The sequence below is a fragment of the Helianthus annuus genome, chromosome 17, assembly GCF_002127325.2.
Source record: "Helianthus annuus cultivar XRQ/B chromosome 17, HanXRQr2.0-SUNRISE, whole genome shotgun sequence".
Taxonomy (NCBI): domain Eukaryota; kingdom Viridiplantae; phylum Streptophyta; class Magnoliopsida; order Asterales; family Asteraceae; genus Helianthus; species Helianthus annuus.
The window spans coordinates 82,986,786-83,002,929 of NC_035449.2; the positions used below are offsets into that span (position 1 = coordinate 82,986,786).

The window sequence follows — 16,144 nt, forward strand, 5'->3', positions numbered from 1 at the left end:
ACCATAATCACAGATACCATTGGACGTAAGGGCCAATGGATCGAGTGGTAAAGTACTGTGGGTAGTTGGTTGATATCAGGATACATTGTAAAAGATCTTATCACAGTGAATTATAATAAATGTGTCATTTTCAGAAACTAGAATAATTCACTCAGTATTTCCCCGCTGACAAAATCTTTTTTCAAACCTATTTCAGGTGATCTGCTGTAATTCAGGAAAAATGCAGGGGAAGCATTTCAAGCTTAAGATAGTGGCTCGATATAAAATAAAGAAATGTGTTTTATTACTAAAAACTTGTTATTGTAAATTACCCGGGGTTTATCCCGAATTGTGAAATAAAAATAATCGGGAAAAGTTTTAACTTAGCCGATCCTGTGAAATAAATTTTCCGCTGCTAAACTCACAATAAACAGATTACCGCAGAATTTCTGTTCCGCGGGTCCTGAAACGGGTCAAACCGGGTCGGGGGCCGTGACATTAGTCCCTGTGGTTTGGTCAGTTTTGCCACTTTAGTCCAAATCTCAAACTTATTACATTTGGGTCCCTTTGGTTTGCATTTTGTTGCCATTTTAGTCCAAAATTCAAAAACCCCATCTTTTTACTGTTACAACCTCCTATTTTGTCCTTTAGTGCAGGGGCAATTTGGTCTTTTTTTAAATTTCATTTTTTTTTTTGCAATAAAACCCAGATCAAGAATATCATCTTAGAACATCATCAAAACCCAGAAAATTCATCTTCAAAACCCAGAAAATTCATCTTCAAACATCATCATCAAAACCTAGAAAATCAAGAACATCATCAAAACCGGCAGATTTGAACCACCATCTCTCACGGCGCACCACCATCATCTCTAGTCACCTTCTCCAACATCATCTCCGATCACTATCCATCACCGTAAATCCACCAAAGCAACCACCATCATCTCCGATCACCTTCTCCAGAAAATCAAGAACATCATCAACACAGGCAGATCTGAGCCTAATAAATATACACAACAGATTATATTGCCCCATAACTTCATCTTCCCCAAATAATCTCCCCCAAAATCATCACACACCAGACCCTAATCCCACAACAATCTCTTCATCTTCTCCCCTGCAACAATCCAACGGAGAACATCCACAACAATCTTAAACTGACACCTACAAACACTATATACTGTATATGTAAACCTAATCGCTCATTTGTGTCAATCAACAGGAACGAAAAGTTGACTGTACCTGATTTAGATGAATGAAATGCCAAATGAGAACAGATTCGATGTGAACTAAAGCTGCTGGTGGTAGAATTTGGAAGTGGAAGAAGCCTGCTGGATGCGTGATTGTACTGGTTCAAACTCCGGTCATGTGCGGCGGAGATAGATGGCGGCGATGAGGTGATTAACGGCTTCTTAGGGCGTTGCAGGAGATCTATAACCACCGCCATAGATAGTGTGAGTGGAGAGAAAAATGGTTAAGAATTTTGACCGTGTCTACCTACCGCATTCATCCTGTGTTTATTCAAACCCTAGATTTTGCGTTGAATGTTTCTCTCTCTAGAAACACAGTTGTTTAAATTCTTTGCAGACAATGAGAGGTTCTCTCTCTCTCTAGAATAACATGAGAGATATTTATTAATTCATTTATTAATAAATAAATTGATTTAGTGAACATTAAATGACCAAACTACCCCTGCAGATAAAGACAAAAAAGGGAAGTTCAAACAGTCAAAAATAGGGATTTTGAGTTTTGGACTAAAATGACAACAAAATGCAAACCACAGGGACCCAGATGTAATAAGTTTGAGATTTTGACTAAAATGGCAAAACTGGCCAAACCACAGGGACCAAAATGGCAGTTTACTCTATGATTTTTTAGAATTGGAGTAAACTGCCAAAATAGTCCCTGAGGTTTGGTCAATTTTGTTACATTAGTTTAAAACTCAAATCTTTTGAATCTGGGTTATTGTTGTTTCAATTTTGTTGTTATTTTCATCTAAAATCAAAATCTGATCAGATTTTTTCAGTTAATATCTAACGTGTCTGTATTTTTCCTCCCTTTTAATAAATGGAAAAATGATCTTTTAACGTTTTATTATAATAAATTAAAAAGATCTGACTATTTTGCCCTTTCATTAAAAGTGAGGAATAAGACAAAAAGACTGGATGTTAACTGAAAAATTTGACCAGATTTTGTTTTTACATGAAAGTGACAACAAAATTGAAATCACATTGACACAGATTCAAAATATTTAAGTTTTGAAATAAAGTAAAAAAGGTGAACAAACCTCATGGACATTTTGACAGTTTACTCTACTTTTTATAAACTTTAGTTTAGACAAAGTTTATTATTTTTACAAACCTTGGAAGAATACCGAGTGTTTATTTTGCTTATACAATTATTATATTTACAAACCTTGGAAGCATATACCAAGTACTTATTTATTTTTTTTATACAAGATTAATAGAGAACAAGGAAAATTATAAACTGGCAGGTAATCTGTAGACACGTGGTCCTGCATGAGAGGCTCTATTTTCTGGAGTGGGTGACCACAGAACGAGTCAACTCGTTCGAAATGAACGTAAGCCATAGACATGTGTCGTTGCTATAAAAATAATATAACGTCGTATGCTGATAAGATTACACACAAACACCTAAACACATACCAGCGTTCATAAGTCAAAACACGTGGCACTGTGCTGGCCATTTGAGGCAACCCTGTGATCTCCACACGGACCACACCACATTTTATTAACAATTCCATTCCACATTTAGAAATCACACTTTACGGTCATATATGACAAATTATTTTATTAATCATTATCATATAGGCAGGGTTTCTCATTTTTTATGTTAAGGAAAATAATAGAAATAAATGATAAGTAATCATAGGGTAAGGATAGTATAAAAAGGGTCTAAAGTATGAGAAGTGTATTATAACACTATATATAATACTATATAACATCATATAAACACCGTATAACAATATGTAACACCATATAATACCATATAACACTATGTAACACTATATATCATTATATAACAAATATAACACTATACATGTATCATAGATATGCTATCAGACAACATATAGTGTTATATTTGTTATATAATGATATATAGTGTTACATAGTGTTATATGGTATTATATGGTGTTACATATTGTTATAGGGTGTTTATATGGTGTTATATAATATTATTTATAGTGTTATAATACACTTCTCACATTTTAAGCACTTTTTACAGGATCCTCTAGCCACTTATGTGAATATGTGTTTATTAGATTCATGTAATAAATCCTATGATACCAAAGCGATCTCACTTTAAGATAAGTGTCCCAATAGTGAGATACACAAATCATATATGAAAAATTGTCCTATTTATAAAACATGTAAAGTGGAAGTGAAATGGAACAAATACGCTTATGTGTTTTGCATCATTGATATGTTTTAAACCATAACCAAATAGGAGTATCAACTTTTTTTTTCAAAACATAAAAAGTAAGTTGCGGATTGTTAGGTATGGGGTGTGGGGGTTATGGATTGTAACATTATTTTTACATAGGACCATTAATTAAAAGGTAAACTACCCCTCTCCTTGATTGATTGTGGTTCCCATCGATTAAACCATGATTACAACAAGTGGCTGAACTTGACCAAAAGTTTCGAGGAGGCATAAAGTCATGGGACCCTGTAAAATGGTATAGATCTAACATGAACTCACAAACACACCAGATATAATGACAAAACGGTGACAAAATCTTTATTATTTTACCAAACCAAAAAGCCCCAACCAGAAACCCTAGATCTCAAACTTATGAGATCTAAATGATACAAAGTACAAGTTCAACATATTAGAGAAATCTTTTGATCACAAACAAAATACAAACAAGATAAAGGTTACAGAAACTGAGATCAACACGATCTCTAATACAGAAACAATCTCAACACTGAGATCTAACAACGAAGAAGATGAACTGGTACAGAGAGAATATAGTGAAACCCTAAGAAATATCTCGAACAACTAAGATAAGCTTCTCTCTCATCCGATATATAGCTGAGATCCAAACGACTTTAGTTGAGCCCTTTGACATTCATGAACAATACACATAAACCCCTGGAATTACACTTTAGTCCCTGAGCCCATAACAATATATCAACAGTCTGTAACAACTTTAACAATAGTACCAGCCCAATAACCATAGCCCAATAATAACAAGTTTGTAATATGAATTATTTATAGAACCTCTTACTTTAACATCCCCATAATTTATATGGCAAACATGTCAAATAAACCCAATTTTTCACACAATATGTTATGTTGAGCCACATTTAAACCCTTAGTAAAAATGTCTGCTACTTGAAACTCAGTAGCAATTTTTTGTGGTTCAATTATGCCACTTGCAATTTTTTCTCGTAAAAAATGCAAATCTAATTCAAAGTGTTTTTTTCTTTCATGGAAAACTGGGTTATATGATATAGAAATGGCAGACTTACTGTCACAAAAGAGTTTAATAGGCAAAGTACAACTAGTTTTCAACTCTTCCAAAAGATTTTTAATCCACATAACTTCACATGTGGCTGAGCACATTGCTCTGTACTCAGCCTCAGCTGTGGATCTAGAAACAACATTTTGCTTCTTACTTTTCCAAGATATAAGAGTATCATCTAGATATATCCCAAAACCAGTAACTAACTTTCTGGTTAAAGTACACTTTGCCCAGTCAGAATCAACAAAACCTGAAATATTAAGACTACCAGTTTTCCTAAACATAACACCTTTTCCTGGACATTGCTTTAGATACCTTAATAATCTCAAAGCAATATCCAAATGAACTTGACATGGCTTATGCATATATTGGCTTAAAAATTGAACAGAATAACTTATATCTAGACGAGTTAACGACATATATATTAACTTACCAATTAATTTTTGGAAACCATTAACATTGTCCAAAAACTTAGTATCTTTACTAGTTTTGTTTGTGACAAAATGAGACTGTTCAATTGGTGTACCAACAGGTTTACACCCCAAGTATCCAAATTCATTAAGAAGGTCTAGACAGTATTTTCTTTGAGACAAACATATAGACTCACTAGAGTATAAAACCTCTATACCAAGAAAATATTTCAACAGTCCTAAGTCTTTTATTTTAAAATTATCACTTAAACACTGTTTGACTTTTGTTATTTCAGCAAGACTATTACCAGTTACCACAATATCATCCACATAAACCAACAAGACCAAGAAAATCTCATTCTTACACATGATAAACAGGGAATGATCACACAAACTTTGAACAAAACCTTTATCAACAAGCACAGAAGTCAGTTTTTCATTCCATTTTCTGGGAGCTTATTTAAGTCCATAAAGAGACTTAACGAGTTTACACACCTTATTTTTATCATTACTAAAATAACCTTGAGGTAAAGACATATATACATCTTCAGATAATGACCCATACAGGAAGGCATTGTTTATATCAAGTTGATATAAAGGCCAACCATTATTCACAGCAAGTTTCAAAACAATTCTAACAGTAACCATCTTGACAACTGGAGAAAAGGTTTCTCCAAAGTCAATTCCCTCTCTTTGATTAAAACCTTTGGCAACTAACCTAGCCTTATATCTTTCAATCTCACCATTTGCTTTGTATTTAATTTTATAAATCCATTTGCAACCTATGGGTTTTCTACATTTAGGCAGATCAACAACAACCCAGGTGTTATTTCTATAAAGAGCTTCCATTTCATTATTCATGGCTTCTATCCACCTAGGGTCCTTAATAGTGATGTGTGTAAAATGCAACATATAAATTACATCAAATGAAGCATAAAACTAACCCTTTTTAAGTACTAATGTTGGAAAAAGAGTGTTTTTGTCTTCCTTTTGTATTTTCAGGATTAAATGAGCTCAAATTAACAAAAGAAGCAAAAAGACAGCTAAATCTAACATAAATACAAGAAAAGGAACATAAGTGGATTGCCCGACCCCTCGACAGCATCTTCCCAAGCAAAACAGAGAAGGCAGAAGACTAAACACGCCCCGTGCTCAGCCAGCACGGGGCCGTGCCCAAGAAGCAGCAGATAAGACAAACCTATAGAAGCTTCTATTGCCCACCACGAGGCCGTTCCTAGTGAACACGGGGGCGTGGCGAAAGTACTGCAGGCGCATTAATTGTAATTGCGAATTACAATTAATGAGGAGAGAGATTGTCAGACGGGCACGGGGCCGTGCCTAGGCTTCTGTTCAGCCTATAAATAGGAGTGATTGCCTTCATTGCAACTCATCCCTTGGCACACCACCTCTCTCACACTTCATCCACCACCCACCACCATCACAACACCATCATCCACCACCATCATCCATTGTCCATCATAGAGTGTGTGAGTCGTCTCGGGATCCAAGATTGATCGTAAGAGTTCTTGACAATCAAGGCCATGTTTGCCTAAGTCTCTTACATCACTTGGTGAAGACAAGTGTTTAGTATAATACTTTTTATTTTTAATCTTTTGCACTTTTTATTTGGTTTTGTATTAATGACTTTAATAACTAGTTGCTTATGTTGAAGGTGATTCATCCTTATCGTTTGTCCGTGGTGTCTTGGCATTATTTTGCTGTCTATATAAAATAAAAGATTTTCACCATTCATATCTCCACGGTCTATATGGAGGTATGTTGGCTACCTGGTCGGGGGTTAGGGGAACGGTTTGGTAAGGGTCTTGCCCTTGTTCAGCATTTAGAGGTCCTGCAAGGGACCTGGGTCAAATTTAGTAGGATCTCCTTCAATACCCATAGGTATTGGATGGCGGGGATCCAAACTCTTTGACCCCCTCATAAGTTAACTACTATTAATACTATAACCCGGCTATTTAGGACCGTATCCCTGCTGACTCAGACTACTTAGTCGAGGGTAACGTCACCTCCAAAAGAGGGGCCTACCATAATTTGCATTAATAACTTAATTTATTATCTTTCAATAATCCGACCCTTTAGGATTGTATCCTTGCTGACTCAAACTACTGGGTTGAGGGTAACATCGCCTTCAAAAGAGGGGCCTACTACAATAACTAAGATAATCTCTTAAACAAGTGCAAAAGTGCAAATATAATCAAAGGTTATACTAATACACGAGTCGGATCCAAGTGATTCATCTTGTCTATCTGTTTTTATTTTTATTTTTATTTTTCAACATTTAGTTAGTTTTATTTTCTTAGTTTAAAATTTTTTTCTAACATTTTGATTTGGTTAGACATTGAGGATAAACCGGTACTAAAAGATCTTGTGTCCTTGGATGACCTCGGTATCTTACCAACACTATACTACGTCCACGATGGGTGCACTTGCCCATATGTGTGTTTAGTGTTAGTAAATATCGTGTTTTATAAATTTAAAACTTGGCTAAAAGTGTAAAAAGGGCTTAAAATATACATCTAAAATATAACACACTTCACGCACATCAAGTTTTTTGGCGCCGTTGTCGGGGAAACAAGGATTTTAAGAAAGTTAGGAATCAACGGCCTAATCATATTTTTATTTTTCTTTTTAATTTTTTAGGATTTTCTTAGTTTTTCAGCTTCTGCAGAGCTCAGCACGGGTCGTGCCTGCTGAACACGCCCCCGTGCCCAATCATTGGAACTGGCAATCTTGTTTAAGTCAGACAGTAAGCTGAACACGGGGCCATGCTCACTCAACACGCCCCCGTGCCCATGATTCACTTACTGAAAACAGAACCGTTAGATCCCGGCGGTTGGTAATTTCTGACACAAACATGAGTGATGAAAATTCTTTTTACTTTCGGCACTCTTATGGTACGTGGTGTTAATTATGTGGAGGTGAACATAAAGAATTAGAATGTTACTTTCTAAATTATAAGCCCCACTACATAGACCCACCGACTCCCTATAACTTTAAGAGGGGCGAAAGTAAAAATAATCACTATCTCTCCCTCGAATGCGCCCAGCCAGATATTCTAGGAGAAATGCTCCTAGACGAGTTATTTCAACTAGAAGATCTAATTCTAAATTGGTCAAAAGAGCTTAGGAAGGATTTCCTTGATTCACCCCAAGATGAAGACCATGAAGAAATGTTGGGATCGCATTCCAACAACCTCGTTGCTTCCAAAAATACCTTCATACCTAGCGAAGACTTGGACGATGGTCGTCCCTGTGCCGATTGTGCCATGAAGGACTCTCCATCGACTTCGTTCGGTGCATACATAGACCTGAGCGATTCGGCATATGCCTTCTTTAACGAGAGCCCGAGAAAGGGTTGGACTTGTCCACCTAGAATAAAAATAGGAATTACCCTCACCGACAACCTCTTGCGTTTTTGCCTTAGTCTAGGACAATTAAGGTATCTTAGGCACTTTCGGGTTGTTCCAACCAGTCAGGAACCACCCGATACGATTAAGTTCCTTAAAAACTAGACAAACTTCATAACCAGCCTCTCGACACGGGGCCGTGTCCAGCCAACACGCCCCCGTGTTCACCAAAAGATTCGATTCTGACCGTTACGTCAAAATACGGACAAACTGTGTCAGAATTTTATCTGCACACGAGGCCGTGCCCACTGAGCACGGGGCCGTGTCCAGGATGCTGTCGTTTTCTATAAATGCAGCCAAGAATTCTGCACATTTGGACCAACTTGGGACAGAGATTTGAAGGAATCTTCTCTCAACTATCCTAGGTGTGTTCTAAAAGAAGGTTCCAACAACCCATCTTGTCCTTTCCTTTCTTAACCATTTCCTTCTTCTTCATCTTTCTCTAAGAACCTCCATTAAAGTTTGAATTTTCAAGCTTTGTGGTAGGGATTGTTGAGTTTTGTTCAAGGAATCTTAGCAAAAATATGTTGTATAACATTGTTTTAAGTTACTAATGTTTAAAAAGACCCCACAAGTACAGAAAATAACTTAAAACTTCAAGTTTCCTTGCTCCAAAACTCTGCAGAAAGATGAACACGGGGCGTGCTCAATGAGCACGGGGCCGTGTCCGGTCTACTGTTTCAGCAAATAAACTATTTTCAGTTTCTTTTTCGTAGAATGTCGAGTGAAAACAGCGAAACATCTTCCGTGCATTCATCAAACAGCCGAAGAGGAAGGAGGTCCTCCATTGAAGCCACGCTTGTGCACTATGTCGTAGCATTAAGGGAGGCTCTTGACGAAATGACGTCAGTTGAGGAGGTCCTAATCGACCGTATTAACGATCTTACGGTGGGACTTGAGAGTAGCTTCCAAGAGATTAACCTCTTGCACCAGAGGCTAAATATTCTTGTAACACCCCCAATGGAACCGGTCCTTCCTCAACAGGATTGGAACCTGGCGCTCGAAGTTAACAACCCTACCGGGTGGGACGACATTCCGGCGGAACCTCCCATGGAGCACCAACAAGAGATCCCGGTGGAAATCGCAACTCCTCAAACTAACGCTAATGAGCCCTCTTTTCTCCTTCCAAGGGAGGTGGAGGAGTGGCTCGCCGACATATGAGGAAAGCCACACCCAGAAGAAGGAGTTCTATAAGACCAAATCTAACCAAGACTACTAGCTTCTTGGAAATTTTGCTAATTAAAATAAAGTATAGGCTAGAACTCCATGGTTTAATGCTTCTTGTGTTTTCTTATCTATGCTTAATATAAATTTAGGACTATGTAAGATCTCTCTATGGTTTTAATGGAATGATGGTTTTAAGGTTTGAATGGTTCATAATGAATAAAACACACTCATGGTGGTAAAGGATGATAAGGGAAACGAGAAACATGGCCCCATGCACAAGAACAAGGCCATCCGACATCAATTTCTCCATTACAGAAGGTTCAGCACGGGCCGCGCCCAGCCCACACGGCCCCGTGCTGAACACCCTGCAGGAAAATGCCCAGTTCAGGTAACTGGACACGGGCCGTGTTTACCAGACACGCCCCCGTGTCCAGGCTTCAGTTTCTTTTCTTTAATTATCGTTACTGACACCTGAACACGGGGCCGTGCCCGGTCCCTACGGGGCCGTGTCCAGACTGCCAGTAACATAAATTTTTGCTTTTAACACCATGTTACACATTCAATCAACCTAAAAAATTATTTTTGGGACACATTGAGGACAATGTGTAATTTAAGTGTGGGGGGGGGGGGATGCTAAAACCTTGAATTTTGCAAGTCCTAATAACAAGCCTTACACAAAACTCTATTGGAACCGCTAATGACCCCAAATTTTTTCAAAAATTTTCATTTTATTTACTTGTCTAAAGTTTAAGTTGGGAATTTTAAGACCAACAAGGTTATATTTTTACAAATTTACAACCGATAGCGTCATGATAAAAAGAACCAACATAAGAAAATTATGAAACGGCATGACAAGCTCAGTTAAAATTCGATTATATATACTTGATCACATAGAAAAATCCATTCCCACAAAAGTGAGTTTTGAGCCTTTATTGAGCATACAAATATACATCTTTACGCTAAATGCTCATTTTTCGTTTCTTGTGTGAATAGCCGCTTGGTTCTTACAACTCTAGAAGTTGCCACGACAATTCATTCCTGGTCCTTACCAACTTAAACCCAAGTAAGTAAATGATGGAGGCATTAGGACTAACCCTTTTTCTTTCAAAACCATTATTTTTATTTTTCTTTTCACCTACCCAAAAACTCCCCCTAGTTAACCCATTTGAGCCTAAACCTTTTCATTTCTTAACCCAAAACCCTTTTTACCCACCAAAAACCCTTTTTATTTTTTTTTACCCTTTATTTTAGTAACAAGCTCGGTTTTCGTGTGACTGAAAAAAAAAGAGAATTTTACAATGAAGTTAGAAATAGACAAACAAAGCTCCTAAAAAGCTTGTTTGAAGAAATACTTCATTAAGAATAAAAAGTCACTAAAACAAAATGTTTTACGAAAACCGACGCTTTTTACGTTTTTCGCCCTTTACTAACCACTAACCCAACTACCCACCTTTAGCTCAAGCCTTTACCCAAAAAGTCCTCTTGATATTTACAAAGGTAAAAAGTTAAAAAGGAGGAGGATTGATTGCTTGGCAAGCCTATGGTAGGGATAAGTTCCATGCCGCTCTCGAGTGATTCACTAAAAAAGACACCTTCGGCCGAGTATGAGTTATTTCTCCCGTGAGGTATGTGAACTTGTATATAAATGGAAATTTAAAAAGGCATGTTATGCCCAAATAAGTAATCTCTTATGAAACGTTCTAAATAAATCATAACGAATAGGATTGTAAATAAATAAAAATAAAACCCAATAAGGATCTTGGATTCCCGACATTCTATGACAAGCCAAAACCTTCTCTTCTACCTATTCCATTTGGGAGTGTAAGCTGCATATTAAAGAGTTTTGCTTGAGGACAAGCAAAACTTCAAATGTGGGGGTATTTGATGTGTGTAAAATGCAACATATAAATTACATCAAATGAGGCATAAAACTAACCATTTTTAAGTACTAATGTTGGAAAAAGAGTGTTTTTGTCTTCCTTTTGTATTTTCAGGATTAAATGAGCTCAAATTAACAAAAGAAGCAAAAAGACAACTAAATCTAACATAAATACAAGAAAAGGAACATAAGTGGATTGCCCGACCCCTCGGCAGCATCCTCCCAAGCAAAACAGAGAAGGCAGAAGACTGAACACGCCCCATGCTCAGCCAGCACGGGGCCGTGCCCAAGAAGCAGCAGATAAGACAAACCTATAGAAGCTTCTATTGCCTACCACGGGGCCGTGCCCAGTGAACACGGGGGCTTGGCGAAAGTACTGCAGGCGCATTAATTGTAATTGCGAATTAAAATTAATGAGGAGAGAGATTGTCAGAAGGGCACGGGGCCGTGTGCAAAGGACACGGGGCCGTGCCCAGGCTTCTATTCTGCCTATAAATAGGAGTGCTTGGCTTCATTGCAACTCATCCCTTGGCACACCACCTCTCTCACACTTCATCCACCACCCACCACCATCACAACACCATCATCCACCACCATCATCCATTGTCCATCATAGAGTGTGTGAGTTGTCTCGGGATCCAAGATTGATCGTAAGAGTTCTTGACAATCAAGGCCATGTTTGCCTAAGTCTCTTACATCACTTGGTGAAGACAAGTGTTTAGTATAATACTTTTTAGTTTAATCTTTTGCACTTTTTATTTGGTTTTGTATTAATGACTTTAATAACTAGTTGCTTATGTTGAAGGTGATTCTTCCTTATCGTTTGTCCGTAGTGTCTTGGCATTATTTTACTGTCTATATAAAATAAAAGATTTTCACCATTCATATCTCCAGGGTCTATATGGAGGTATGTTGGCTACCTGGTCGGGGGTTAAGGGAACGATTCGGTAAGGGTCTTGCCCTTGTTCAGCGTTTAGAGGTCCTGCAAGGGACCTGGGTCAAATTTAGTAGGATCTCCTTCAATACCCATAGGTATTGGATGGCGGGGATCCAAACTCTTTGACCCCCTCATAAGTTAACTACTATTAATAGTATAACCCGGCTATTTAGGACTGTATCCCTGCTGACTCAGACTACTTAGTCGAGGGTAACGTCACCTCCAAAAGAGGGGCCTACCATAATTTGCATTAATAACTTAATTCATTATCTTTCAATAATCCGACCCTTTAGGATTGTATCCTTGCTGACTCAAACTACTGGGTTGAGGGTAACGTCGCCTTCAAAAGAGGGGCCTACTACAATAACTAAGATAATCTCTAAAACAAGTGCAAAAGTGCGAAAATAATCAAAGGTTATACTAATACACGAGTCGGATCCAAGTGATTCATCTTGTCTATCTGTTTTTATTTTTATTTTTATTTTTCAGCATTTAGTTAGTTTTATTTTCTTAGTTTAAAAATCTTTTCTAACATTTTGATTTGGTTAGACGTTGAGGATAAACCGGTACTAAAAGCTCTTGTGTCCTTGGACGACCTCGGTATCTTACCAACACTATACTACGTCCACGATGGGTGCACTTGCCCATATGTGTGTTTAGTGTTAGTAAATATCGTGTTTTATAAATTTAAAACTTGGCTAAAAGTGTAAAAAGGGCTTAAAATATACATGTAAAATATAACACACTTCACGCACATCAAATAGCTTCATTATAAGAGCTAGGTTCAACAGACTTATTCAAAGATGAAACTAAACACAAATTTTCAATAGACAAATTAGCATAGTTAACCACCTTTTCAATACCATATTTCACGTTCCCTTCAACAACAAAATCATTAAACCTTTGTGGAAAAGATACTTTCCTAGAAGATTTCCTAACAGACTATCCCTCAGATAGGTTGGTCTCATCATGTGATCCTACAGTGACCTCTGCCCCGCCATTGTTACCCGAGTTACTACTACCTAACTGCCCACTTTCAGGTTGATCATTCTCAACATTTTGGGCAGTGGCAGATGTAGTGGGTGACACTGGCTGCTGATCATTACTGTAGTGATCTTGAGCACCAATTGTACCCTCTTCATCATCGGGAACTGTTGGAACTTCAGATGAAATCGTTTCAGTAAAATCAAAAAAATTTACATGATTTAAATCAGTTTTATTTAACAATTCTTGATTATTACTCAGATTGGACTTAAAAGGGTACACATTCTCATAAAACTTCACATCTCTAGAAAAAAACACTTTTCTATTTTCTAAACTTAGTATTTTGTACCCCTTTTTACATTAAAATAACCAATAAGAACACACTTATCAGCATGATAAGCAAACTTATCAGTTTCAGACAAAATAGTACTAAAACAAAGACATCCAAAGTTCCTTAAATGATTTAATGAGGGCTTAAAACCATAAACAACTTCATAAGGACTCCTACCACTTAACACAGAAGAGGGCAACCTGTTGATTATGTAAACAACAGTTAAAATACAATCAGACCAGTATTTAAGAGGTAAATTACTCTGAAACATTAAAGCTCTAGCTGTGTTTAAGAGATGTCTATGTTTTTCTCTCCACCACACCATTTTGTTGTGGTGTATAGGAACAAGATGTTTGATGTAATATACCTTTGTTTTTACAAAACAGACCCATTTGATTATTTACAAAGTCGGTTCCATTATCACTTCTAATAATTTTTATCTTTTTCTCAAACTGAGTTAGAATGAGTTCATAAAAGTTACACAAATTTTCAAACACTTCAGTTTTACTTGACAACAAGTAACACCAAACAGTTCTTGAAAAATCATCTACTATGGTTAAAAAATATTTGAACCCCTCAGAACTAGTTACTTTGTATGGACCCCATAAATCTAGATAAATTAGCTCTCCTACAGCTTTTGTTTTATGCTCACTTAGAGGAAAAGGAACCCTAACTTGTTTAGCCCTATGGCAAACATCACAAGGTCCATGTTCAATACTTTTAACATCAAAACTCTCTTTTAACACAGTTAGAACTTGATCAGATGGATGACCTAATTTGCTATGCCACAAACTAGATTTAACAAAGCTATTATAGCAAACATTCACAGAATTACCATCTTTACCTACAAAATATAGACCACTATCTTGACTACCAGTCACTAGGATTTTCCTTGATTTGGAATCCTGTAACACACACAACTGTTTTCATTAAACACCACACTAATGTTGTTATCTTTCGCTAATCTATGAACAGACAGAAGATTGACATGATACCCTGGGACATAAAACACATCTTTTAAGATAATATTATTCATTAGTTTGATGTTACCAATTTTTAAAACCTAACACTAGTTCCATTTGGATGACCAACTTTAAGATCAAATTCAGAAACATCAACTATATTAAACATGTCTTTATCACTATTCACCATGTATTGACTTGCCCCAGAGTCAACAATCCAACTAAAAACACCTCCAAAGAACATAGAACTAGAACAACTAACACAATTATTAACAGTATAGGACTCACCTCCTACACTTGTTGATTCCACATCAGAAGTAGACACATTAGCAGATTTTTCACCAACTAAACTTAACAACTTTGCTATCTGCTCAGATGTAAAAGGCAAACCAGAAGTAGACGTACTAGCAGAAGACCCAACAGTAGCATTTGACTTACCAGTTAATGTAGTTTTACCAGATATAGTATTAGATCTTCTTTTAAAATTTGGAGGATAACCAATTAACTCAAAACATCTATCAACAGTGTGACCTATCATATTGTACTGTGTACATTTTAAACTAGGATTAGGTCCTCTTTGATTAGGTGCTTTCTTTTTAGACTCAAAAGACTGATTTGACTTAGACACAAAAGATACATTCTGACCTTTTGACCCACTACTAGACATCCTATGTGATTCCTCCCTAGAAACCACAGAAAAAGCAACCTTGACAGATGGAAATACTTCTCTGGTTAACATATTTGTTCTTACTGGTTGATAAACATCACCTAATCCCATAAAAAACTGCATTAACTTGATTAACATTGAAAAATCATTATAGTCTCTAGCTGGCTTACAAGAACATGTGGACAGTTTGAGCATAGCATGAAACTGTTTCCACATAGTGGTTAGTCTATTATAATAGTCAGCCACAGTTGAACCATTTTGAGAGATACAATTTATTTTTTTATATAAATCATAAACCACAGAACCATCTATCTTGTCATAGGTTTCTTTTAAATCCTCCCAAACCTCTGAAGCAAGTGTAGAAAAAACTTGACCTAAAAACAATTCTTCAGATACAGAATTCAAAAGCCAAGTTAACACCACAAAGTTACACCTATCCCACTGACTAGCAAGCACTTGATCCTCAGTGGACCTTTCACATTTTCCATTAACAAAACCAAATTTATTCTTGGCTTCTAAAGCCAATTTCATAGAAGTAGACCATACAGAATAATTTTCAGTACCCTTTAACTTAACACTAACACTAGTCAAAGCACTAGAATCATTAGGATGAAGATACAATGGATCTCCAACATCTAACTTACTTATCAAAGTCTGAGATGTACTAGCATTTGGATCAGGATTAGTCATGATTACACACAAGACAAGCAACAAACAGATTCACAAATAGAGAATCAACCAACAAAAAATAACAATCAAGATGGATACACAAAATACCCTAAGGCGAAGCTGTATCAGTGTCCAGATTCCAGGTTCATCACCTATAGTGCCTGGACAGGTCTTAATACAGGAGCCAAACACTAAGACAATAACCCAATGTAACAACAGCAAATAACAACGAGATAACAAAAAAAAC

The 16,144-nt window shown here is 36.8% G+C and overlaps 1 protein-coding gene across 1 annotated transcript; it reads right to left on the bottom strand.

Annotated features, from left to right (window-relative positions):
• Positions 1-13,226: 13,226 nt before the first annotated feature.
• On the bottom strand, positions 13,227-15,918 carry LOC110924843. The gene is made up of 4 exons (XM_022168829.1): positions 14,692-15,918; positions 14,190-14,504; positions 13,967-14,051; positions 13,227-13,444 (listed from the first exon to the last, which is right to left on the bottom strand). Exons 1-4 carry the CDS (start codon positions 15,916-15,918, stop codon positions 13,227-13,229), a joined length of 1,845 nt encoding a protein of 614 aa, XP_022024521.1.
• Positions 15,919-16,144: the final 226 nt, after the last annotated feature.

Bases quoted from the DNA above. Each gene is read 5' to 3' on its own strand.
- LOC110924843 (XM_022168829.1), bottom strand. From the start codon at position 15,918: ATGACTAATCCTGATCCAAATGCTAGTACATCTCAGACTTTGATAAGT. The intron at 14,052-14,189 runs GTAACTAGTTCT...ATTCTAACTCAG, and splicing joins ATTTATGGGGTCCATACAAA to TTTGAGAAAAAGATAAAAAT. The intron at 13,445-13,966 runs GTATATTACATC...TTTCATCTGAAG, and splicing joins TCTGTTTTGTAAAAACAAAG to TTCCAACAGTTCCCGATGAT.